Genomic DNA, 26,554 nt, shown 5'->3' with positions numbered 1-26,554 from the left:
ATTTAGAAAAGAGTTCTTTAGTTCCAAAGACAAGGGTTACCTTCTTGGGAACTTTAATAGATTCTGTTCAAATGTGGATTTATCTGACAAGTTAGGAAATCAAAGATTTTAGATACCTGTCGAGTGCTCCAAAGCCATCAGTGACCCATTGTATGGAGGTAATCTGAATGATGGTAGCGGCAATGGACATCGTCCCATTTGCTCGGTTCCATCTCTGACCTCTACAGCTGAACATGCTCAGACAGTGGAATGGAGATTATGCAGACTTGTCTCTTCAAATAGTCATGGAGACGGGACTCTCTTCATTGGTGGTCTCTGGATCATCTTTCTCAGGGAACCTGCTTTCGCAGACCTTCCTGGGTGATCGTGACAGACGCCAGTCTTTTAGGATGGGGAGCCGTCTGGGGTTCTCTGAAGACTCGGCGTGTGGACCCGTGCAGAGTCTCTCCTTCCTATCAACATTCTGGAACTGAGCAATTTTCAATGCGCTTCTAGCTTGGCCTCGGCCCGGTTCATCAGATTTCAGTTGGAAACATAACGACTGTCGCTAACATCCATCATCAGGGAGGAACGAGAGGCGGTGAACCGCTCTTGTCTGTCAGCGATCCACATCCCAGGGGTGGACAACTGGGAGGCTGATTTTCTAAGCAGACAAACTTTCCATCCGGAAGTGTTCTCAAGTCTGATCCTCAATTGGGTCAACTGGAGTTGGGTCTCATGGCATCTCAACAGAATGCCAAGCTTCCAAGGTACGGGTCGAGGTCCAGGGATCCGCAGGCGGAACTGATAGATGCCCTGGCATACCTGTTTCCTCCATTTGCGCTTCTTCCTTGGGTCATTGCTGGAATCAAACACGAGAGGGCTCCAGTGGTCCTCATTGCTCCTGCCTGGCCTCGCAGAACTTGGTATGCGGACCTGGTAGGCATGTCGTCTCTGCCACCCTGGAGACTTCTGTTGTGGAGGGATCTTCTCATTCAAGGTCCCTTCCTTCACCCAAATCTAGTTTCTCTGAAACGGACTGCTTGGAGATTGAACGTTTGATTTTGTTTTATTTTTTTTCAAATGCAGTCATTGAGACCTTGGTTCAGGCCCGTAAGCCTGTGACTAGAAAGATTTACCATAAGATATGGTGTAAATATCTATTTTGGTGCGAATCTAATGGCTACTCGTGGAGTAAGATTAGGATTCCAAGAATTCTGGCTTTTCTCCAAGAGGGTTTGGAGAAGGCTTTGTCGGCTAGTTCCTTATAGGGTCAGATTTCGGTTTTGTTACGTAAACTTCTGGCAGATGTTCAGTCTCTCAGGATCAGACCTGTATTTAAGCCTATTGCTCCTCCATGGAGTCTTAATTTGGTTTTCAATGTTCTTCAAGGGGTTCCGTTTGAACCCATGCATTCATTGGATATTAAGCTTCTGTCTTGGAAAGTTTTTTTTTTTTATTTCATGTTGCTATTTCCTCTGCTCGTAGAGTGTCCGAGTTTTCGGCTTTGCGATATGCTTCCCCTTATCTTATTTTTCATGCTGATAAGGTTGTCTTGCGTACCAAGTTGGGTTTTCTTCCTAAGGTAGTTTCGGATCGAAACATTAACCAGGAGATTGTTGTACCTTCGTTGTGTCTGAATCCTTCTCAAAAGGAACGTCTTTTAAACAACCTTGATGATGTTCGTGCTTTAAAGTTCTATTTACAGGCGACTAAGGATTTTCGTCAGTCGTCTTTATTTGTTTTCTCAGGGAAACGAAGGGGTCAAAAGGCTACGGCTACTTAGCTTTCTTTTTGGTTGAGGAGTATCATTCGTTTTGCTTATGAAACCGCTGGGAAGCAGCCTCCTGAGAGGATTACGGCTCATTCTACTAGAGCTGTGGCTTCTTCATGGGCATTCAAGACTGAGGCTTCTATTGAACAGATTTGTAAAGCTGCTACTTGGTCCGCTTCACACTTTTTCTAAATTCTACAAATTTGATACTTTTGCCTCAGCTGAGGCAACTTTTGGGAGACGGGTTCTTCAAGCAGTGGTGACTTCTGTTTAGGTATCCTGTCTTGTCCCTCCCGTATCATGTGTCCTCTAAGCTTGGGTATTGTATCCCATAAGTAATGAAGATGATCTGTGGACTTGTCATGTCCTTAAGCGGAAAAGAGAATTTATGCTTGCCTGATAAATTTGTTTCCTCTTGGACATGCCGAGTCCACGGCCCGCCCTCTCTGTTTAGACAGGATGTTATTTTTCTAAACTTCAGACACCTCTGCACCTTTGGCTTTTCCTTTCTCTTCCTAACTTCAGTCGAATGACAGGGTTGGAGGGGAAGGGAGGGGCTATTTAACAGTGCTGCTGTATGTGCTCTTTGCTGCCTCCTGCAGGCAGGAGGAGAATATCCCATAAGTAATGAAGATCCGTGGACTCATGTCCAAGAGAAACAAATTTATCAGGTAAGCATAAATTTTCTTTTCTGTTTAAATGTAGTGATGGCAAAAATGCTCTGCTCTTTTGGGGATTTTTTTTTTTCTGAAATGCCAGGTCCTTACGGGGTTAATATAATTATTGTTGGTTATCCAGAACACTGGATTGGGTATTAAAGGGATTATCTAGCGTTTTAAACACTAACAATTATAAAGTAGACTGTCCCCTTAACTGCACATATGCAGAGTTCATGCTTTATCTGCTTATTTGCTTGGATAGCTTAGGGTTCTGTGTGACAGGTAAGTCAGTTAAAAGAAACTTTAATACTATGCTCATTTGACCAAATGAAGCCATGTATTGCAAAATTATTTGTCAGATAAAGGTACAATATGCAGCTTACTATTTGTTTAATGTTACTTTTTTTAATATTTTTGAATAACTGATATGTATTATGCTTTTTAATATGCCTTCATAGATGTACAAGAGAACAATGACTTGTAAGCCTTTATAGACTATTAAAATCAGCTATGGTGAAATATAGTAAGCATGGTTTTTATCGGGTTATTTAATTGGCAGGGATCAATAGATTAAGTGTTTATACAGTTTTCTTTGACTCTAAAGTATGTTGTAAATATCAGCCACTGATTTATTTCTAGTTCCCATCTTATTGGGAGGAGAGTCCACAGCTTCATTTATTACTTGTGGGAATTAAGAACCTGGCCACCAGGAGGTGGCAAAGACACCCCAGCCAAAAGCTTAAATACCTCCCCTCATCCCCCAGTCATTCTTTGCCTTTTGTCACAGGAGGTTGGCAGAGAAGTGTCGGAAGATTCTGAGTAGTCTCTTATGAAGGGTAGTACTCTTTGGTATGGGACTGAATTTAAGTAGTCCTGTCAGCCTCTCAGTGAGAGCATGGGTGAAAGTTAGTCCGGAGATTCAGGGAGAGTCTTTCTGCGAAACCATCGACTCGGATTAACCGCTCCATAAGCAATCGGCGTTGACAAGTTTTGCTGCCTGCTTTCTTCACTCAAGTCTGTCAGGGGCGATGCTACTACCCTGTCACACTTGGGAGGCCGTCTTCCTGTTCCACGGCATAGATTCTACTAAGAGTTTTCATTTATACGCATTTGATAGCACAAGACAGGGTCACAGTGTGTTTCCTTTTATCTGTATAGAATCAAGGGTTAATATCCTCGGAATGGGGGTTATTGAACAGGGGGCGATGTGTGAGATGAGGCTCTGTCAATGTGTTAAGTCAGGTCCCTTAGATATCGACGCAGTCTTTTTTTGGTGCGTTTTCTCTTTAATGCAGGGGCGATCATGCATGGCACTCCATGTGACCGGGTGTGGCCTCTAACTTGCTATTTTCTCTTACATGGTGTATCCAGTCCACGGATTCATCCTTACTTGTGGGATATTCTCAATACCTACAGGAAGTGGCAAACAGAGCACACAGCAGAGCTGTCCATATAGCTCCCCTCAGGCTCTGCCCCCCTAGTCATTCTCTTTGCCGCTCTAACAAGTAGCATCTCCACGGGAGGTTAAAGAGTATGTGGTGTTAGATTTGTAGTTTCTCCAACATAGGTGTGTCCGGTCCACGGCGTCATCCTTACTTGTGGGATATTCTCTTCCCCAACAGGAAATGGCAAAGAGCCCAGCAAAGCTGGTCACATGATCCCTCCTAGGCTCCGCCTACCCCAGTCATTCTCTTTGCCGTTGTACAGGCAACATCTCCACGGAGATGGCTTAGAGTTTTTTAGTGTTTAACTGTAGTTTTTCATTATTCAATCAAGAGTTTGTTATTTTCAAATAGTGCTGGTACGTACTATTTACTCAGAAACAGAAAAGAGATGAAGAATTCTGTTTGTATGAGGAAAATGATTTTAGCAACCGTAACTAAAATCCATGGCTGTTCCACACAGGACTGTTGAGAGCAATTAACTTCAGTTGGGGGAACAGTTTGCAGTCCCTTGCTGCTTGAGGTATGACACATTCTAACAAGACGATGTAATGCTGGAAGCTGTCATTTTCCCTATGGGATCCGGTAAGCCATGTTTATTACGATTGTAAATAAGGGCTTCATAAGGGCTTATTTAAACTGTAGACTTTTTCTGGGCTAAATCGATTGATTATTAACACATATTTAGCCTTGAGGAATCATTTTATCTGGGTATTTTGATATAATAATATCGGCAGGCACTGTTTTAGACACCTTATTCTTTAGGGGCTTTCCCAAAGCATAGGCAGAGTCTCATTTTCGCGCCGGTGTTGCGCACTTGTTTTTGAGAGGCATGGCATGCAGTCGCATGTGAGAGGAGCTCTGATACTTAGAAAAGACTTCTGAAGGCGTCATTTGGTATCGTATTCCCCTTTGGGTTTGGTTGGGTCTCAGCAAAGCAGATACCAGGGACTGTAAAGGGGTTTAAAGCTTAAAACGGCTCCGGTTCCGTTATTTTAAGGGTTAAAGCTTCCAAAATTGGTGTGCAATATTTTCAAGGCTTTAAGACGCTGTGGTGAAAATTTGGTGAATTTTGAACAATTCCTTCATGTTTTTTCGCAATTGCAGTAATAAAGTGTGTTCAGTTTAAAATTTAAAGTGACAGTAACGGTTTTATTTTAAAACGTTTTTTGTACGTTCTGATCAAGTTTATGCCTGTTTAACATGTCTGAACTACCAGATAGACTGTGTTCTGAATGTGGGGAAGCCAGAATTCCTATTCATTTAAATAAATGTGATTTATGTGATAATGACAATGATGCCCAAGATGATTCCTCAAGTGAGGGGAGTAAGCATGGTACTGCATCATTCCCTCCTTCGTCTACACGAGTCTTGCCCACTCAGGAGGCCCCTAGTACATCTAGCGCGCCAATACTCCTTACTATGCAACAATTAACGGCTGTAATGGATAATTCTGTCAAAAACATTTTAGCCAAAATGAACCCTTGTCAGCGTAAGCGTGGCTGCTCTGTTTTAGTTACTGAAGAGCATGACGACGCTGATATTAATATCTCTGAAGGGCCCCTAACCCAATCTGAGGGGGCCAGGGAGGTTTTGTCTGAGGGAGAAATTACTGATTTAGGGAACATTTCTCAGCAGGCTGAATCTGATGTGATTACATTTAAATTTAAATTGGAACATCTCCGCATTTTGCTTAAGGAGGTATTATCCACTCTGGATGATTGTGAAAATTTAGTCATCCCAGAGAAACTATGTAAAATGGACAAGTTCCTAGAGGTGCCGGGGCTCCCAGAAGCTTTTCCTATACCCAAGCGGGTGGCGGACATTGTTAATAAAGAATGGGAAAGGCCCGGTATTCCTTTCGTCCCTCCCCCCATATTTAAAAAATTGTTTCCTATGGTCGACCCCAGAAAGGACTTATGGCAGTCAGTCCCCAAGGTCGAGGGAGCGGTTTCTACTTTAAACAAACGCACCACTATTCCCATAGAGGATAGTTGTGCTTTCAAAGATCCTATGGATAAAAAATTAGAAGGTTTGCTTAAAAAGATGTTTGTTCAGCAGGGTTACCTTCTACAACCCATTTCATGCATTGTCCCTGTCACTACTGCCGCATATTTCTGGTTTGATGAACTGCTTAAGGTGCTCGATAGTGACTCTCCTCCTTATGAGGAGATTATGGACAGAATCAATGCTCTCAAATTGGCTAATTCTTTCACTCTAGACGCCTCTTTGCAATTGGCTAAGTTAGCGGCTAAGAACTCTGGGTTTGCTATTGTGGCGCGCAGAGCGCTTTGGTTGAAATCTTGGTCGGCTGATGCGTCTTCCAAGAACAAGCTACTAAACATTCCTTTCAAGGGGAAAACGTTGTTTGGTCCTGACTTGAAAGAGATTATCTCTGATATCACTGGGGGTAAGGGCCACGCCCTTCCTCAGGATCGGCCTTTCAAGGCAAAAAATAGACCTAATTTTCGTCCCTTTCGTAAAAACGGACCAGCCCAAGGTGCTACGTCCTCTAAGCAAGAGGGTAATACTGCTCAGGCCAAGCCAGCTTGGAGACCAATGCAAGGCTGGAACAAGGGAAAGCAGGCCAAGAAACCTGCCACTGCTACCAAGACAGCATGAAATATTGGCCCCCGATCCGGGACCGGATCTGGTGGGGGGCAGACTCTCTCTCTTCGCTCAGGCTTGGGCAAGAGATGTTCTGGATCCTTGGGCGCTAGAAATAGTCTCCCAGGGTTATCTTCTGGAATTCAAGGGACTTCCCCCAAGGGGGAGGTTCCACAGGTCGCAGTTGTCTTCAGACCACATAAAAAGACAGGCGTTCTTACATTGTGTAGAAGACCTGTTAAAAATGGGAGTGATTCATCCTGTTCCATTAAGAGAACAAGGGATGGGGTTCTACTCCAATCTGTTCATAGTTCCCAAAAAAGAGGGAACGTTCAGACCAATCCTAGATCTCAAGATCTTAAACAAATTTCTCAAGGTCCCATCGTTCAAGATGGAAACCATTCGAACTATCCTTCCTTCCATCCAGGAAGGTCAATTCATGACCACGGTGGATTTAAAGGATGCGTATCTACATATTCCTATCCACAAGGAACATCATCGGTTCCTAAGGTTTGCATTTCTGGACAAACATTACCAGTTCGTGGCGCTTCCTTTCGGATTAGCCACTGCTCCAAGGATTTTCACAAAGGTACTAGGGTCCCTTCTAGCGGTGCTAAGACCAAGGGGCATTGCAGTAGTTCCTTACCTGGACGACATTTTGATTCAAGCGTCGTCCCTTCCTCAAGCAAAGGCTCACACGGACATTGTCCTGGCCTTTCTCAGATCTCACGGCTGGAAAGTGAACGTGGAAAAGAGTTCTTTATCCCCGTCAACAAGGGTTCCCTTCTTGGGAACAATTATAGACTCCTTACAAATGAGGATCTTTCTAACAGAAGCCAGAAAAACAAAGCTTCTGGACTCTTGTCGGATACTTCATTCCGTTCCTCTTCCTTCCATAGCTCAGTGCATGGAAGTGATCGGGTTGATGGTGGCGGCGATGGACATAGTTCCTTTTGCGCGCATTCATCTAAGACCATTACAACTGTGCATGCTCAGTCAGTGGAATGGGGACTATACAGACTTGTCTCCGAAGATACAAGTAAATCAGAGGACCAGAGACTCACTCCGTTGGTGGCTGTCCCTGGACAATCTGTCTCAAGGGATGATGTTCCACAGACCAGAGTGGGTCATTGTCACGACCGACGCCAGTCTGATAGGCTGGGGCGCGGTCTGGGGATCCCTGAAAGCTCAGGGTCTTTGGTCTCGGGAAGAATCTCTTCTACCGATAAATATTCTGGAACTGAGAGCGATATTCAATGCTCTCCAGGCCTGGCCCCAGCTTGCGAGGACCAGGTTCATACGGTTTCAATCAGACAACATGACGACTGTTGCGTACATCAACCATCAGGGGGGAACAAGGAGTTCCCTAGCGATGGAAGAAGTAACCAAAATTATTCTTTGGGCGGAGTCTCACTCCTGCCACCTGTCTGCTATCCACATCCCAGGAGTGGAAAATTGGGAAGCGGATTTTCTGAGTCGTCAGACATTGCATCCGGGGGAGTGGGAACTCCATCCGGAAATCTTTGCCCAAGTCACTCACCTGTGGGGCATTCCAGACATGGATCTGATGGCCTCTCGTCAGAACTTCAAAGTTCCTTGCTACGGGGCCAGATCCAGGGATCCCAAGGCGGCTCTAGTGGATGCACTAGTAGCACCTTGGACCTTCAATCTAGCTTATGTGTTCCCGCCATTTCCTCTCATTCCCAGGCTGATAGCCAGGATCAAGCAGGAGAGGGCGTCGGTGATCTTGATAGCTCCTGCGTGGCCACGCAGGACTTGGTATGCAGATCTGGTGAATATGTCATCGGCTCCACCTTGGAAGCTACCTTTGAGACGAGACCTTCTTGTTCAGGGTCCGTTCGAACATCCGAATCTGGTTTCACTCCAGCTGACTGCTTGGAGATTGAACGCTTGATTTTATCGAAGCGAGGATTCTCAGATTCTGTGATCGATACTCTTGTTCAGGCCAGAAAGCCTGTGACTAGAAAGATTTACCACAAAATTTGGAAAAAATATATCTGTTGGTGTGAATCTAAAGGATTCCCTTGGGACAAGGTTAAGATTCCTAGGATTCTATCCTTCCTTCAAGAAGGATTGGAAAAAGGATTATCTGCAAGTTCCCTGAAGGGACAGATTTCTGCCTTGTCGGTATTACTTCACAAAAAGCTGGCAGCTGTGCCAGATGTTCAAGCCTTTGTTCAGGCTCTGGTTAGAATCAAGCCTGTTTACAAACCTTTGACTCCTCCTTGGAGTCTCAATTTAGTTCTTTCAGTTCTTCAGGGGGTTCCGTTTGAACCCTTACATTCCGTTGATATTAAGTTATTATCTTGGAAAGTTTTGTTTTTAGTTGCGATTTCTTCTGCTAGAAGAGTCTCAGAATTATCTGCTCTGCAGTGTTCTCCTCCTTATCTGGTGTTCCATGCAGATAAGGTGGTTTTACGTACTAAACCTGGTTTTCTTCCAAAAGTTGTTTCTAACAAAAACATTAACCAGGAGATTATCGTACCTTCTCTGTGTCCAAAACCAGTTTCAAAGAAGGAACGTTTGTTGCACAATTTGGATGTTGTTCGCGCTCTAAAATTCTATTTAGATGCTACAAAGGATTTTAGACAAACATCTTCCTTGTTTGTTGTTTATTCAGGTAAAAGGAGAGGTCAAAAAGCAACTTCTACCTCTCTCTCTTTTTGGATTAAAAGCATCATCAGATTGGCTTACGAGACTGCCGGACGGCAGCCTCCCGAAAGAATCACAGCTCATTCCACTAGGGCTGTGGCTTCCACATGGGCCTTCAAGAACGAGGCTTCTGTTGATCAGATATGTAGGGCAGCGACTTGGTCTTCACTGCACACTTTTACCAAATTTTACAAGTTTGATACTTTTGCTTCTTCTGAGGCTATTTTTGGGAGAAAGGTTTTGCAAGCCGTGGTGCCTTCCATTTAGGTGACCTGATTTGCTCCCTCCCTTCATCCGTGTCCTAAAGCTTTGGTATTGGTTCCCACAAGTAAGGATGACGCCGTGGACCGGACACACCTATGTTGGAGAAAACAGAATTTATGTTTACCTGATAAATTTCTTTCTCCAACGGTGTGTCCGGTCCACGGCCCGCCCTGGTTTTTTTAATCAGGTCTGATATTTTATTTTCTTTAACTACAGTCACCACGGTACCATATGGTTTCTCCTATGCAAATATTCCTCCTTAACGTCGGTCGAATGACTGGGGTAGGCGGAGCCTAGGAGGGATCATGTGACCAGCTTTGCTGGGCTCTTTGCCATTTCCTGTTGGGGAAGAGAATATCCCACAAGTAAGGATGACGCCGTGGACCGGACACACCGTTGGAGAAAGAAATTTATCAGGTAAACATAAATTCTGTTTTTTATTTCTTCAATCAAGAGTTTATTTTAAAATAGTGCGGTTTTGTACTATTTACTCTGAGGCAGAAAGTGATGAAGATTTCTGCTGAGAGGAAAAAGATTTTAGTATGTTGTAACTAAAATCCATTGCTGTTCCCACACAGGACTGTTGAGTACCGGAGAACTTCAGTTGGGGGGAACAGTTTGCAGGCTTAACTGCTTAAGGTATGCGCAGTCACTTTTTTTTTTTTTTTTTTTTTTTTCCTAACAAGACTTGGGGATTTCTGTCAGTCTTCTAGCATTACCATGTGGGAAGGTAAGCCATATTCTGAGACTCAGTATAGAAGGATGGCTTAGTTAAAAGGGCTTAAATCACTGGTGGACACTTGTGAAAACTTCAGATTATATTAAAAAAAATAATCGATTTTCCCCTTAAGTGTTTATCATGTTTGGAACACTTTTTTTTTTAGGGGTTTTATACGCCTGGCATAATTTTAGACACCTAGATTGACTTAGGGAGGCCCCACAACTACGGAGTGAAGAGGGAGGGGGCCTAATTTTCGCGCTTCAGTTGCGCAGTTGTTTTGCAAGTCAACTTAATGCAGCTTCACATGTAGAGTCCAGAGATTGCAGGAGGACTACAGGGAGAGGCTTATTTTCGTTCCAAAACTAATCCCCAAGGAAGGTAGGGCCACAGCAGAGACTGTGGCATCGTGCTGTAGTGTTAAACCGGTGGCAGCTTCAATTTGCTCCGGTTTGGGCAATAAGGGGTTAATTGGCTTGAAACTTGATGTGCAATCTTTCTTCTGTTATGTGTGATCAGTCCACGGGTCATCATTACTTCTGGGATATAACTCCTCCCCAACAGGAAATGCAAGAGGATTCACCCAGCAGAGCTGCATATAGCTCCTCCCCTCTACGTCAGTCCCAGTCATTCTCTTGCACCCAACGACTAGATAGGATGTGTGAGAGGACTATGGTGATTATACTTAGTTTTTATGACTTCAATCAAAAGTTTGTTATTTTACAATAGCACCGGAGCGTGTTATTACTTCTCTGGCAGAGTTTGAGGAAGAATCTACCAGAGTTTTTTACTATGATTTTAACCGGAGTAGTTAAGATCATATTGCTGTTCTCGGCCATCTGAGGGAGGTAAAAGCTTCAGATCAGGGGACAGCGGGCAGATGAATCTGCATTGAGGTATGTAGCAGTTTTTATTTTCTGAATGGAATTGATGAGAAAATCCTGCCATACCGTTATAATGACATGTATGTATACACTTCAGTATTCTGGGGATGGTATTTCACCGGAACTACTCTGTTAAAAGTCACTAATCTTTTTAATAAGTATTTATCATGTTAAACGTTTTTGCTGGAATGTAGAATCGTTTACATTTCTGAGGTACTGAGTGAATAAATATTTGGGCATTATTTTCCACTTGGCAGTTGTTTGGTGTTAATTATGACAGTTTCGTTTCTCTTCACTGCTGTGTGTGAGGGGGAGGGGCCGTTTTTGGCGCTCTTTGCTACGCATCAAAAAATTCCAGTCAGTTACTCTTATATTTCCTGCATGATCCGGTTCATCTCTGACAGATTTCAGGGGTCTTCAAACTTCTTTAGAGGGAGGTAGATTCTCTCAGCAGAGCTGTGAGAATTTTATATTGACTGTGAATAAAAACGTTGCTCTGTAATTTTTATGTCAAATTTAATTATTGTTATTTTTCTAATGGGAACAAACCTTTGCTAAAAGTTGTGTTGTTTAAAGTTTGATGCTATAACTATTTTTCAGTTCATTATTTCAACTGTCATTTAATCGTTTAGTACCTCTTTGAGGCACAGTACGTTTTTGCTAAAAAAGATTATAACCAAGTTGCAAGTTTATTGCTAGTGTGTTAAACATGTCTGACTCAGAGGAAGATATCTGTGTCATTTGTTCCAATGCCAAGGTGGAGCCCAATAGAAATTTATGTACTAACTGTATTGATGCTACTTTAAATAAAAGTCAATCTGTACAATTTGAACAAATTTCACCAAACAGCGAGGGGAGAGTTATGCCGACTAACTCGCCTCACGCGGCAGTACCTGCATCTCCCGCCCGGGAGGTGCGTGATATTATGGCGCCTAGTACATCTGGGCGGCCATTACAGATAACATTACAAGATATGGCTACTGTTATGACTGAAGTTTTGTCTAAATTACCAGAACTAAGAGGCAAGCGTGATCACTCTGGGGTGAGAACAGAGTGCGCTGACAATACTAGGGCCATGTCTGATACTGCGTCACAGCTTGCAGAGCATGAGGACGGAGAGCTTCATTCTGTAGGTGACGGTTCTGATCCAAACAGATTGGATTCAGATATTTCAAATTTTAAATTTAAATTGGAGAACCTCCGTGTATTACTAGGGGAGGTCTTAGCAGCTCTCAATGATTGTAACACCGTTGCAATACCAGAGAAACTGTGTAGGTTGGATAAATACTTTGCGGTACCGGCGAGTACTGACGTTTTTCCTATACCTAAGAGACTAACTGAAATTGTTACTAAGGAGTGGGATAGACCCGGTGTGCCGTTCTCACCCCCTCCAATATTTAGAAAGATGTTTCCAATAGACACCACCACTCGGGACTTATGGCAAACGGTCCCTAAGGTGGAGGGAGCAGTTTCTACTTTAGCTAAGCGTACCACTATCCCGGTGGAGGATAGCTGTGCTTTTTCAGATCCAATGGATAAAAAATTAGAGGGTTACCTTAAGAAAATGTTTGTTCAACAAGGTTTTATATTGCAACCCCTTGCATGTATCGCGCCGATTACGGCTGCGGCAGCATTTTGGATTGAGTCTCTGGAAGAGAACCTTAGTTCATCTACGCTAGACGACATTACGGACAGGCTTAGAGTCCTTAAACTAGCTAATTCATTCATTTCGGAGGCCGTAGTACATTTAACCAAACTTACGGCTAAGAACTCAGGATTCGCCATACAGGCACGTAGGGCGCTGTGGCTAAAATCCTGGTCAGCTGATGTTACTTCTAAGTCCAAATTACTTAATATACCTTTCAAGGGGCAGTCTTTATTTGGGCCCGGTTTGAAAGAAATTATCGCTGACATTACAGGAGGTAAGGGCCACGCCCTACCTCAAGACAAAGCCAAAGCTAAGGCTAGACAGTCTAATTTTCGTCCCTTTCGGAATTTCAAAACAGGAGCAGCATCAACCTCCACTGCACCAAAACAGGAGGGAGCTGTTGCTCGTTACAGGCAAGGCTGGAAGCCTAACCAGTCCTGGAACAAGAGCAAGCAGGCCAGAAAACCTGCTGCTGCCCCAAAGACAGCATGAACCGAGAGCCCCCGATCCGGGACCGGATCTAGTGGGGGGCAGACTTTCTCTCTTCGCCCAGGCCTGGGCAAGAGATGTTCAGGATCCCTGGGCGCTAGAGATCATATCTCAGGGATACCTTCTAGACTTCAAATTATCTCCCCCAAGAGGGAGATTTCATCTGTCAAGGTTGTCAACAAACCAGATAAAGAAAGAAGCGTTTCTACGCTGTGTACAAGATCTGTTATTAATGGGAGTGATCCATCCGGTTCCGCGGTCGGAACAAGGACAAGGGTTCTACTCAAACCTGTTTGTGGTTCCCAAAAAAGAGGGAACTTTCAGGCCAATCTTAGATTGAAAGATTCTAAACAAATTCCTAAGAGTTCCATCGTTCAAAATGGAAACTATTCGGACAATCTTACCCATGATCCAAAAGGGTCAGTACATGACCACAGTGGATTTAAAAGATGCTTACCTTCACATACCGATTCACAAAGATCATCACCGGTATCTAAGGTTTGCCTTCTTAGACAGGCACTACCAGTTTGTAGCTCTTCCATTCGGATTGGCTACGGCTCCAAGAATCTTCACAAAGGTTCTGGGTGCCCTTTTGGCGGTACTAAGACCGCGAGGGATTTCGGTAGCTCCGTACCTAGACGACATTCTAATACAAGCTTCAAGCTTTCAAACTGCCTAGTCTCATACAGAGTCAGTTCTGGCATTTCTAAGGTCGCATGGATGGAAAGTGAACGAAAAGAAGAGTTCTCTTTTTCCTCTCACAAGAGTTCCATTCTTGGGGACTCTTATAGATTCTGTAGAAATGAAGATTTACCTGACAGAAGACAGGTTAACAAAACTTCAAAATGCATGCCGTGTCCTTCATCCCATTCAACACCCGTCAGTAGCTCAATGCATGGAGGTGATCGGCTTAATGGTAGCGGCAATGGACATAGTACCTTTTGCACGCCTACACCTCAGACCGCTGCAATTGTGCATGCTAAGTCAGTGGAATGGGGATTACTCAGATTTGTCCCCTACTCTGAATCTGAATCAAGAGACCAGAAATTCTCTTCTATGGTGGCTTTATCGGCCACACCTGTCCAGGGGGATGCCATTCAGCAGGCCAGAATGGACAATTGTAACAACAGACGCCAGCCTACTAGGTTGGGGCGCTGTCTGGAATTCTCTGAAGGCTCAGGGACTATGGAATCAGGAGGAGAGTCTCCTTCCAATAAACATCCTGGAATTGAGAGCAGTTCTCAATGCCCTTCTGGCTTGGCCCCAATTAACAACTCGGGGGTTCATCAGGTTTCAGTCGGACAACATCACGACTGTAGCTTACATCAACCATCAGGGAGGGACAAGAAGCTCCCTAGCAATGATGGAAGTATCAAAGATAATTCGCTGGGCAGAGTCTCACTCTTGCCACCTATCAGCAATCCACATCCCGGGAGTGGAGAACTGGGAGGCGGATTTCTTGAGTCGCCAGACTTTTCATCCGGGGGAGTGGGAACTTCATCCGGAGGTCTTTGCCCAAATACTTCGACGTTGGGGCAAACCAGAGATAGATCTCATGGCGTCTCGCCAGAACGCCAAACTTCCTCTCTACGGGTCCAGATCCAGGGATCCGGGAGCGGTTCTGATAGATGCTTTGACAGCACCTTGGAACTTCGGGATGGCTTATGTGTTCCCACCCTTCCCGCTGCTTCCTCGATTGATTGCCAAAATCAAGCAGGAGAGAGCATCAGTGATTCTAATAGCGCCTGCATGGCCACGCAGGACTTGGTATGCAGATCTAGTGGACATGTCATCCTGTCCGCCTTGGTCTCTACCTCTAAGACAGGACCTTCTGATACAGGGTCCATTCAAACATCAAAATCTAACTTCTCTGAAGCTGACTGCTTGGAAATTGAACGCTTGATTTTATCAAAACGTGGTTTTTCTGAGTCGGTTATTGATACCCTGATACAGGCTAGGAAGCCTGTTACCAGAAGGATTTACCATAAAATATGGCGTAAATACCTATACTGGTGCGAATCCAAAGGTTACTCTTGGAGTAAGGTTAGGATCGCTAGGATATTGTCCTTTCTACAAGAAGGTTTAGAAAAGGGTCTATCAGCTAGTTCATTAAAGGGACAGATTTCAGCTCTGTCCATCTTGTTACACAGGCGTCTGTCAGAAAATCCAGACGTCCAGGCCTTTTGTCAGGCTTTAGCTAGGATCAAGCCTGTGTTTAAAGCGGTTGCTCCGCCATGGAGTTTAAACTTAGTTCTTAACGTTTTACAGGGTGTTCCGTTTGAACCCCTTCATTCCATTGATATAAAATTGTTATCTTGGAAAGTTCTGTTTTTAATGGCTATTTCCTCGGCTCGAAGAGTCTCTGAGTTATCAGCCTTACATTGTGATTCTCCTTATCTGATTTTTCACTCAGACAAGGTAGTTCTGCGTACTAAACCTGGGTTCTTACCTAAGGTAGTCACTAACAGGAATATCAATCAAGAGATTGTTGTTCCATCCTTGTGTCCAAATCCTTCTTCAAAGAAGGAACGTCTTCTACACAATCTGGATGTAGTTCGTGCCCTCAAGTTCTACTTGCAGGCAACTAAAGATTTTCGCCAAACTTCTTCCCTGTTTGTCGTTTATTCTGGACAGAGGAGAGGTCAAAAAGCTTCTGCTACCTCTCTCTCTTTTTGGCTTCGTAGCATAATACGTTTAGCCTATGAGACTGCTGGACAGCAGCCTCCTGAAAGAATTACAGCTCACTCCACTAGAGCTGTGGCTTCCACTTGGGCCTTTAAGAATGAGGCCTCTGTTGAACAGATTTGCAAGGCTGCAACTTGGTCTTCGCTTCATACTTTTTCCAAATTTTACAAATTTGACACTTTTGCTTCTTCGGAGGCTATTTTTGGGAGAAAGGTTCTTCAGGCAGTGGTTCCTTCTGTATAATGAGCCTGCCTATCCCTCCCGTCATCAGTGTACTTTTGCTTTGGTATTGGTATCCCAGAAGTAATGATGACCCGTGGACTGATCACACATAACAGAAGAAAACATAATTTATGCTTACCTGATAAATTCCTTTCTTCTGTTGTGTGATCAGTCCACGGCCCGCCCTGTTTTTAAGGCAGGTAAATATTTTTTAAATTATACTCCAGTCACCACTTCACCCTTGGTTACTCCTTTCTCGTTGATTCTTGGTCGAATGACTGGGACTGACGTAGAGGGGAGGAGCTATATGCAGCTCTGCTGGGTGAATCCTCTTGCATTTCCTGTTGGGGAGGAGTTATATCCCAGAAGTAATGATGACCCGTGGACTGATCACACAACAGAAGAAAGGAATTTATCAGGTAAGCATAAATTATGTTTTTCAAAGCCTTGGGATCATATGGTGTAAATTTCATAAAGATCGGATGTTTTTTTGAGATTTGGTAAAAAAGTGTGCTTTTTATTATTTAAAGACACAGTAACGTTTTTTTCAAAAAGTGTATTTTTCTGTATTTGAGTGCTATCTAAGTCTGTCTAACATGTCTGAGCCTACAGATAGACCTTGTTCTATGTGTTTGAAAGCCATGGCGGTACCCCCATTACATTTGTGTTTAAAGTGTGCTAAGGTATCTAAACATTTTAATGACCATGCTATGACACTTAAAAATGTAGCCCAAGATGATTCTTTGACGGAAGGTAATGAGGATAGTCCTCCTTCCTCTCCCCATGTGTCTACACCAGTTACACCCGCGCAAGCATTGCCTAGTACCTCTAGCGCATTGTGCCCTATTACATTACAACAATTAGCAGCAGTCATGGATAATTCCCTTGCGGCATTTCTATCCAAACTGCCAGTTTTTCCAAAAAAGCGTGATAGCTCAGTTTTAACAATAGAGGATGAGCAATCCGAAGCTTTGGATGATTTATCTGTCGTACCCTCACAACACTCTGAAGTGGCAGTGAGGGATGGTCTGTCCGAGGGAGAAATTTCTGACACAGGAAAAGTTTCTCAGCGGGCAGAGTCAGATTCCTTAGCGTTTAAATTTAAGCTGGAACACCTCCGCGTCCTGCTTAAGGAGGTTTTAGCTACGCTAGATGATTGTGACCCCCATGGTGGTCCCAGAAAAATTGTTTAAAATGGACAGGTTTTTAGAGGTCCCTGTATACACTGATGCGTTTCCGATCCCAAAGAGGGTGGCGGATATTGTGACTAAGGAGTGGGAGAGAACAGGTGTACCTTTTTTGTCCCCCCCTCGGTCCCTAAGGTAGAGGGAGCAGTTTCAACACTTGCTAAGCGTACAACTATACCAATAGACAGTTGTGCTTTTAAAGACCCTATGGATAACAAATTGGAAGGTTTGCTGAAGAAAATGTTTGTTCAGCAAGGTTTCCTTCTCTAGCCAATTGCCTGCATTATTCCTGTAACTACTGCAGCGGCTTTTTGGTTTGAGGCGCTGGAGCAGTCGCGACAGAGGGAGACTTAATATGACAGTCATGGATAGAATTCATGCTTTAAAGCTGGCTAATTCTTTTATCACTGCCGCTTTCCAATTAGCTAAGTTAGCGGCGAAAAAAATCAGGTTTTGCCGTTATGGCGCGAAGAGCGCTTTGGCTCAAATCATGGTCAGCTGACGTGTCGTCCAAAACAAAGTTACTAAACATTCCTTTCAAGGGAAAGACCCTTTTTGGTCCCGAGTTGAAAGACATTATCGCAGATATCACTTTAAGGCCAAAAACAAGGCAAATTTTCACTCCTTTCGCAACTTCAGGAGCGGACCTGCTTCAACCTCTGCTGCCGCTAAGCAAGAGTGTAACGCTTCCCAGCCTAAAGCAACCTGGAAACCCTTGCAGGGCTGGAATAAGGGTAAACGGGCCAAGAAGCCTGCTGCCAAGACAGCATGAAGGGGTAGCCCCCGATCCGGGACCGGATCTAGTAGGGGGCAGACTTTCTCTCTCTTTGCTCAGGCTTGGGCAAGAGATGTTCCAGATCCCTGGGCATTAGAAATTGTTGCTCAGGGGTGGGGTATCTTCTTGAATTCAAGGACTCTTCCCCCAAGGGGAAGGTTCCACATTTCTTGTTTGTCTTCAGACCAGACAAAGAAACAGGCGTTCTTACGCTGTGTAGAAGATCTAATGATGGGAGTGATACACCCAGTTCCAATTGCAGAACAAGGACTGGGCTTTTACTCAAACCTGTTTGTAGTTCCCAAAAAGGAAGGAACTTTAAGGCCAATCCTGGATCTAAAAATTCTAAACAAATTCCTCAGTTCCATCTTTTTAAATGGAAACCATTCGGACAATCTTGCCGATGATCCAGGAAGGTCAATATGACTACTGTGGATCTAAAGGATGCGTACCTACATATTCCTATCCACAAAGATCATCAGTTCCTAAGGTTCGCCTTTCTGGACACGCATTACCAGTTCGTGGCCCTTCCTTTCGGGTTAGCCACCGCTCCCAGAATTTTCACAAAGGTGCTAGTGTCCCTTCTAGCGGTACTGAGACCGCGGGGCATTGCAGTAGCCCCTTACCTAGACGATATCTTAATACAGGTGTCTTTTCACAGAGCCACGGCTCATACGGACATTGTTCTGGCTTTTCTAAGGTCTCACGGGTGGAAGGTGAACGTACAAAAAAAAATTCTGTCCCTGCTCACAAGGGTTCCCTTCCTGGGAACACTAATAGACTCGGTAGACATGAAAATCTTTCTGACAGAGGTCAGGAAGTCAAAACTTTTGAATACTTGCCGAGTTCATCATTTCATTCCTCGGCCTTCTGTGGCTCAGTGCATGGAGGTAATTGGTTTAATGGTTGCGGCAATGGACGTGGTCCCTTTTGCCCGAATTCATCTAAGACCACTGCAACTGTGCATGCTCAAACAGTGGAATGGGGATTATGCAGATTGGTTTCCTCAAATACAAATGGACCAGAAAACCAGAGACTCTCTTCTCTGGTGGTTGTCTCAGGGAATGAGTTTCCGCAGACCCGAGTGGATCATTGTCACGACCGATGCCAGTCTGTTAGGCTGGGGTGCGGTCTGGGACTCCCTGAAAGCTCAGGGTCTATGGTCTCGGGAAGAATCTCTTCTCCCGATAAACATTTTGGAACTGAGAGCGATATTCAATAAGCTCCAGGCGTGGCCTCAACTAGCGGAGGCCAAATTCATCAGATTTCAGTCGGACAACATCACGACTGTAGCGTACATAAATCATCAGGGAGGAACAAAGTTCCCTAGTGATGAGGGAAATAACCACGATCATCAAATGGGCGGAGGATCACTCCTGCCATCTATCTGCAATTCACATCCCAGGAGTAGACAACTGGGAGGCAGATTTTCTGAGTCGTCAGACTTTCCATCCGGGGGAGTGGGAACTCCACCCGGAGGTTTTTGCTCAGCTGACCCAGCTATGGGGCATTCCAGAATTGGATCTGATGGCGTCCCGTCAGAACACCTAACTTAGCCTTTACGGATCCAGATCCAGGGATCCCAAGGCGGCATTGATAGATGCTTTAGTAGCGCCTTGGTCATTCAGTCTAGCTTATGTCTTTCCACCGTTTCCTCTTCTCCCTCGGCTAGTAGCCAGAATCAAACAGGAGAAGGCTTCAATAATTCTGATAGCACCTGCGTGGCCACGCAGGACTTGGTATGCAGACCTAGTGGACATGTCATTGGCTCCACCATGGAAACTGCCATCGAGGCAGGATCTTCTAATTCGAGGTCCATTCAAGCATCCAAATCTAGTTTCTCTGCAACTGACTGCCTGGAGATTGAACGCTTAATTCTAGCTAAGCGTGGGTTCTCTGAATCAGTTATAGATACTCTGATCCAGGCCAGAAAGCCTGTCACCAGGAAAATTTACCATAAGATATGGCGGAAATCTTTGTTGGTGTGGATCCAAGGGTTACTCATAGAGTAAGGTTAGGATTCCAATGATATTGTCTTTTCTCCAAGAAGGATTGGAGAAAGGTTTGTCAGCTAGTTCTTTAAAGGGACATATCTACTCTGTCTATCCTGTTACACAAGCGTCTGGCAGCTGTACCAGACGTTCAGGCGTTTGCACAGGCGTTAGTTAGAATCAAGCCTATTTACAAACCTGTGGCTCCTCCATGGAGTCTAAATTTAGTTCTTTCAGTTCAAGGGGTTCCGTTTGAACCTTTAGATTCCATAGATATTAAGTGATTATCTTGGAAAGTTTTTTGTTTTTGGTAACTATTTCTTCTGCTCGAAGAGTTTCTGAATTGTCTGCTTTGCAGTGTAATTCACCCTATCTGGTGTTCCATGCAGATAAAGTTTGTTTTGCGTACCAAACCTTGTTTCCTTCCAAAAGTTGTTTCTAATAAGAATATTAACCAGGAAATTGTTCCTTCTCTGTGTCCTAATCCAGTTTCTAAGAAGGAACGACTGTTGCACAATCTTGATGTGGTTCGTGCCTTAAAATTCTATTTAAAGGCAATTAAAGATTTCAGACAAACATCATCTTTGTTGGTTGTCTATTCTGGTAAGAGGAGAGGTCAGAAAGCGACTGCTACCTCTTTCCTTCTGGCTGAAAAGCATCATCCGATTGGCTTATGAGACTGCTGGACAGCAGCCTCCTGAACGAATTACAGCTCATTCCACTAGGGCTGTGGCTTCCACATGGGCTTTCAATAATGAGGCTTCTGTTGAACAGATTTGTAAGGCAGCGACTTGGTCTTCACTGCATTCATTTGCCAAATTTTACAAATTCGATACTTTTGCTTCTTCGGAGGCTATTTTTGGGAGACAGGTTTTGCAAGCAGTGGTGCCTTCCGTTTAGGTTACCTGACTTGTTCCCTCCCTTCATCCGTGTCCTAAAGCTTTGGTATTGGTATCCCACAAGTAAGGATGAATCCGTGGACTGGATACACCATGTAAGAGAAAACAGAATTTATGCTTACCTGATAAATTACTTTCTCTTACGGTGTATCCAGTCCACGGCACGCCCTGACAATTAAGTCAGGTTCAAATTTAATTTCATATAACTACAGTCACCACTGCACCCTATGGTTTTTCCTTTTTCTCCTAACAGTCTGTCGAATGACTGGGGGGGGCGGAGCCTGAGGGGAGCTATATGGGCAGCTCTGCTGTGTGCTCTTTGCCACTTCCTGTAGGGATTGAGAATACCCTACAAGTAAGGATGAATCCGTGGACTGGATACACCGTAAGAGAAAGTAATTTATCAGGTAAGCATAAATTCTGTTTTTTGACAGACGGTTGCAGGAGACTAAGTGTTTTCTCTGTGGTCCGGGTCATAGGAGGTGGTGAGTACCCCAGCCATTGGGGTATAAAGGTGCCATTTCATTTTTCTCTAGTCTGTAATAAAAGTGCAAACTATGGAGGACTCTGTTAGAGGGTACTACCTCTTATAACTAAATCTAATTCCTGTGTTTATTGTGAGGAGGTTTAAAATGGAGCATTTGCGTTTTCTGTTGAAAGGTGCTTGCTACGTTAGAGGTTGAGGAACCTTCGATCCCTAAGCTAGATAGGGTTTAGAAGGACAAGGTGGTGCCTTAGACTTTCCCAGTCCCCGTTAAGATGGCTAATAAGAATGAATGGGAGAAACTTGGCTCGTCCTTTTCTCCCTCTAGTTATTTTTTTAAAAAAAAACTTCCCCGTTCCGGACTCTCAGCTTGACTGTGGGGGTACCATCCCTAAGAGGAATTCATGTTGAGAAAGATGTTTCAGCTAATGGGGTTTGATTTTAAACCGGCAGCAGCGGTTGCTGCAGCTGCTACCTACTGGTGTGATGCTATGGTAGAGGTGGAGAATCCCCTTAAGGAGATACAGGAACGAATTAAGGCCTTAAGGGTAGCTAATTCCTTCATCTGCAATACAAATATGCAGATTTTTCGCCTTAATGCCAAGAAATCAGGTTTTTCTGTTCTAGCCTTTAGGACTCTTGTTAAAGTCCCGTTTTGCTGACGTGACTTCAAAGTCTAGATTACTATCCCTCCCATTTCAGGGGAAAGTTCTTTTTGGTCCAGGCCTTTACTCCATTATATCCACTGTCACAGGAGGCAAGGGTGCTTTCCTACCGCAGGATAAAAAGAAATGGGGTCTACTTTTTGCCCCTTTTGTTCGGACAAGTCCCAACGCTAGCAGCCTGCTGCAAAATCCGAGCAGTCCAAGGGATCTTGGAAGCCAGCTCAATCTTGGAACAAAGCCAAGCAGAGCAAGAAGCCTGCCGAGACACAATCGGCATGAAGGGGCGACCCCCGATCCATCTTCGGATCGCGTAGGGGCAGACTATCTTTTTGCAGAGCCTTGGATGTGACGTTCAGGACCCTTGAGTTTTGGAGGTCATCGCCCAGGGTTACAGGATAGGATTCAAGACTCATCCGCCCAGGGGCAAATTTCTCTTATCGACATGAGAAGAGACGCCTTTGTAGAATGTGTGAGGGATCTCTCCTCTCTTGGGGTAATCGTACCAGTACCTCTGGCAGAAAGAGGTCTGGGGTAGTTTTCAAACCATTTTGTGGTCCTAAAGAAGGGCACATTTAGTCTGATTCTGGACCTAAAATGCCTAAACATCGTTCAAGATGGAGACAATCAGGTCTAATCCTTCCCATTGCTCAAGAGGGACAGTCCATGACTACAATAGATTTGAAGGATGCTTACCTTCAAATGCCAATCCACAAGGATCACTTCAGGTTCCTAAGATTTGCATATCTGGACCAACACTTCCAGTTTGTGGCCCTACTGTTGGGCTTGGCGACTGCCCCAATGGTTTTTACAAAGGTTCTGGGAGTACTGCAGTGGCACCTATCTGGACATCCTGGTCCAGGATCTGTCCTACAGTCTCGCAGAGGACCATTTGAGGGCTCTGCTTATTCTCCTTTGATCCCATGGATGGAAGAAAGAGTTCCCAGCAACAGAGTGGAATTCCTGGGCATAATAGATTCCATATCTATAAAGATTCCTGACGGCTCAGACGTTGCAAGATTACATCCAGCTGTCTTGCCCTTCAGACCTCCTCAAGGCCACCTGTGGCCTGGTGTATGGAGCTGATTGGGCTCATGGTATTCAGCATAGCTGTCATTGCATACGCCAGGTTCCATCTCAAAACTCTTCAGTTGTGCATGTTGAGACAATGGAACGACAATCACTCAGATCTATCCCAACAGATCTCTCTGGGCAACCCAACGAGGGAACCCCTCTCGGTAGACCTGTCCGGGCCTACTGTCCCAGGGGACATCCTTCTTGAGACCATCCTGGGAAATTGTGACCACGGACGCAAGCCTTTCAGGATGGGGAGCTGTTTAGGGTGCCAGGAATGCACAGCGTAGGTGGCCTCTGAGTCGCTTCTCCCGATCAATATTCTGAAACTTTGAGCGATCTTCAATGCTCTGAGGGCTTGGCCCCTTCTGGGTTCGTCCAGATTTATCAGATTCCAGTCGAACAACCTTACCTTGGTGGCTTACATAAACAATCAGGGGGGAATAGAAGCTCCCTAGTCATGAGTGAAGTATCTCTGATTCTGGAGTGGGCGGAGACTCACAACTGTTCGCTTTTAGCGATCCATATTCCGGGTGTGGACACCTGGGAGGCGGATTTTCTCAGCAGACAATAGTTTCATCCAGGGGAATGGTCTCTCCATCCCGCGGTGTTTGCAGAGTTCTGCATCAGATGGGGGACATCTGAGATTAGATCTCATGGCGTCAAGACTCAACTTCAAGCTACTCCGATAAGGGTCAAGGTCCAGGGATCCCCAGGCAGAGCTGATAGATGCCTTAGCGGTGCCTTGGGAGTTCAACCCAGTCTATATTTCTACCGTTGCCACTTATACCTCGAGTAGTGGCCCGCATCAAGCAGGAACAAGCTTCGGCTAGTCTAATTGCTCCTTCATGGCTGCGGAGGAAGTAGTTTGCGGATCTGGTGAGTATGTCAGTCTCCTCCATGGAGGTTACCTTGTCACAGATCTGCTGGTTCAGGGTCCCTTTCTACATCAAAATATTTATTTTCTGAGGCTGACTGCGTGGAGATTGAATGCTTAGTCCTAGCCAAGAGGTTTTTCTGAGAGTGATACTTTTGTTTAGGAAGCCGGTTACTCGGTGCATCTATCATAAGGTGTGGGGGGCTTACTGGTGTGAGGAACGTGGATATCCCTGGCATAAGGTTAGGGTATCTAAGATCCTGTCCTGCCGCCAGTTTTCGGCTTTATCTGTACTGTTGCATAGGAAGCTTGCATAGCTTCCTGATATTCAGTCCTTTGTTCAGGCTCTGTCTATGATCAGGCCTGTCTTTAGAAATTCCACTCCTCCTTGGAGCTTAAACTTGGTACTTAGATTTTGCAGAGTTTTCTCTTGAGCCTATGCATTCACTTGACATTAAAATTCTTTCCTAGAAGGTTCTATTCTTATTGGCTATTGCTTTGTCACTTAGAGTCTGAGTTTGCTGCCTTGCAATGTGAGCCTCCTTACCTAGTTTTTTACGCAGATGAGGCTGATCTTCGCACTTTGTTGGGATTTCTTTCCAAGGTTGTGTCAAATTGTAACATCAATCGGGAGATGATAGATCATTCCTTGTGTCCTAACCTCCTTCAAAGGAAAGGTTGCTTCATAATTTGGATGTGGTTCAAGCGTTGAAGTTTTATCTTCAGGCCACAAAGGAATTCAGACAGACTTTGTCGTTTTGTGGCATATTCCGGGAAGGGGCAGAGGGCCTCTTCTACTTTTTGGTTGAGGAGCATTCGCTTGGCCTATGAGACAGCGGGACATAAGCCTCCTCAGAGGATTTCAGCTCACTCAACTAGGGCCGTGGCTTCTTCGTGGGCCTTTAAGAATGAGGCCTCTGGAGCAGATTTGTAAGGCAGCTACTTGGTCCTCACATACTTCTGCTAAATTTTACAAATTTGATTTGAAGCAGCTTTTGGGAGAGGTTTTGCAGGTTAATGAATGAAGCCATGGACTCTCCTCGCATTAAGAGATAAATTATGCTTGCCTGATTTCATTTCCTTCTGTGGGTGGAGAGTCCACCGCTCTCACCCATTTCTCTGTGGACGGACCTAAATTTATTTTAGTTTTTTTGGCACCATTTATACCCTGATATTTCTCCTAATGTTCCTTGTTCCCTTGGCAGAATGACTGGGGGATGAGAGGAGTGGGGAGGTATTTAGGCATTTGGCTGTGGTGTCCTGGTGGCCATGTTAACTCCCACAAGTAATGAATGAAGCCGTGGACTCTCCTCCCACAGATGGAAATTAAATTATCAGGTAAGCATTACATTTTTTATAATTTTAATAATTGCAGTATTCTTGGAATGAGTGCAGCTGTTTGGAACAGATTAAAGGGACAGTCAAGTACAAAATGAATGTTCATGATTCAAATAGGGCATGCAATTTTAATCAACTTTCCAATTTCCTTTTATCACCAATTTTGCTTTGTTCTCTAGGTATTCTTTGAAAGCCAAACCTAGGTAGGCTCATTCTAATTTCTTAGACCTTGAAGGGCGCCTCTTATGTGAATGCCTTTTGACAGTTTTTCACCACTACAGGGTGTTCATGTGTCATAGATAATGTTGAGCTCACGCATGTGAAGTTAAGTTGGGGTAAGCACTGATTGGCTTAAATGCAAGGCCGTCAAAATAACTGAAATAAGGGGTCAGTTTGCTGAGGCTTAGATACAAGGTAATGATAGAAAGTGTTAACACTAATGGTTCTGCAAAATTGGGCAATGGGTAATAAAGGAATTATCTCTTACTAAACAAATTCTGTTGACACTTTTTAATATTAGAAATTTTAACCTGGTTTTCAGTATGATTGTATCAATTTGTCTCAAATTTACTTCTCTGCTCTCTTACAGAACCACATATTCTACTTTTTAGAAGACCCCTTCCAAAAGACCAACAGAAATGAAACTACTTCTTTTGAATCTTTTGTGGAAATATGTATATATGGTAGTATTCAGTGAATACTTGGACAATATGGATCTATACAAACACAGCTGTGCACAAGCTGTATTCTTAACAGCAAGTTAGTGCACTTGCCAGATGGAGCTGCTAAATGATTGGTTTTCATTTGTCTTTCTGATGCTCCTAGTGTGCATCATTCCTTTACTTGTACCACTTGTTAAATAAAGTTTACATGTTGCATGCATGTCTGATCTTATATTTGGCTTTGGTTTTTTCTTTAAGGTAATATACTAATGTTAAATATGTGATTTAAATATTCTGTGCATTCACATTTTCAGTCAGCCTATGGATTTTTCTCTCACTATCGTAGAAAAAAAAATGTATATATACTTGCATAGAAAGACAGCACTCACTGGATTTTCTGTATAAAACTTAGCTTTTATTGGAGCAAATTAAAAGGTAAAAAGTCCCATGACGTTTCAGTTTCTTTTTTTTTTTTTTTTTTTTTTTTTTTCTTCTCAAATGGATTCACTCGTGTATCAGGTAGATGAAGTAACCTGACATCCGGAAGTCTGTAAACTTAGA

General features: G+C 44.1%; 1 protein-coding gene across 1 annotated transcript in view; it reads left to right on the top strand.

The window, feature by feature from the left end:
• The window catches only part of CKS2 (CDC28 protein kinase regulatory subunit 2), a 60,845-nt gene extending 34,620 nt beyond the window's left edge, over positions 1–26,225 (top strand). Inside the window, exon 3 of the mRNA XM_053702397.1 lies at positions 25,921–26,225. Within this exon, the coding sequence (XP_053558372.1) occupies positions 25,921–25,973 (53 nt within the window). The 3' untranslated portion in view covers positions 25,974–26,225. The remainder of the gene's footprint in view (positions 1–25,920) is intronic.
• The last annotated feature ends 329 nt before the right edge of the window (positions 26,226–26,554 follow it).

This window comes from Bombina bombina, chromosome 2, assembly GCF_027579735.1.
Source record: "Bombina bombina isolate aBomBom1 chromosome 2, aBomBom1.pri, whole genome shotgun sequence".
Classification (NCBI taxonomy): domain Eukaryota; kingdom Metazoa; phylum Chordata; class Amphibia; order Anura; family Bombinatoridae; genus Bombina; species Bombina bombina.
The sequence above is the reverse complement of the archived record's forward strand: the minus strand, read 5'-3'. Positions and strand labels throughout refer to the sequence as shown.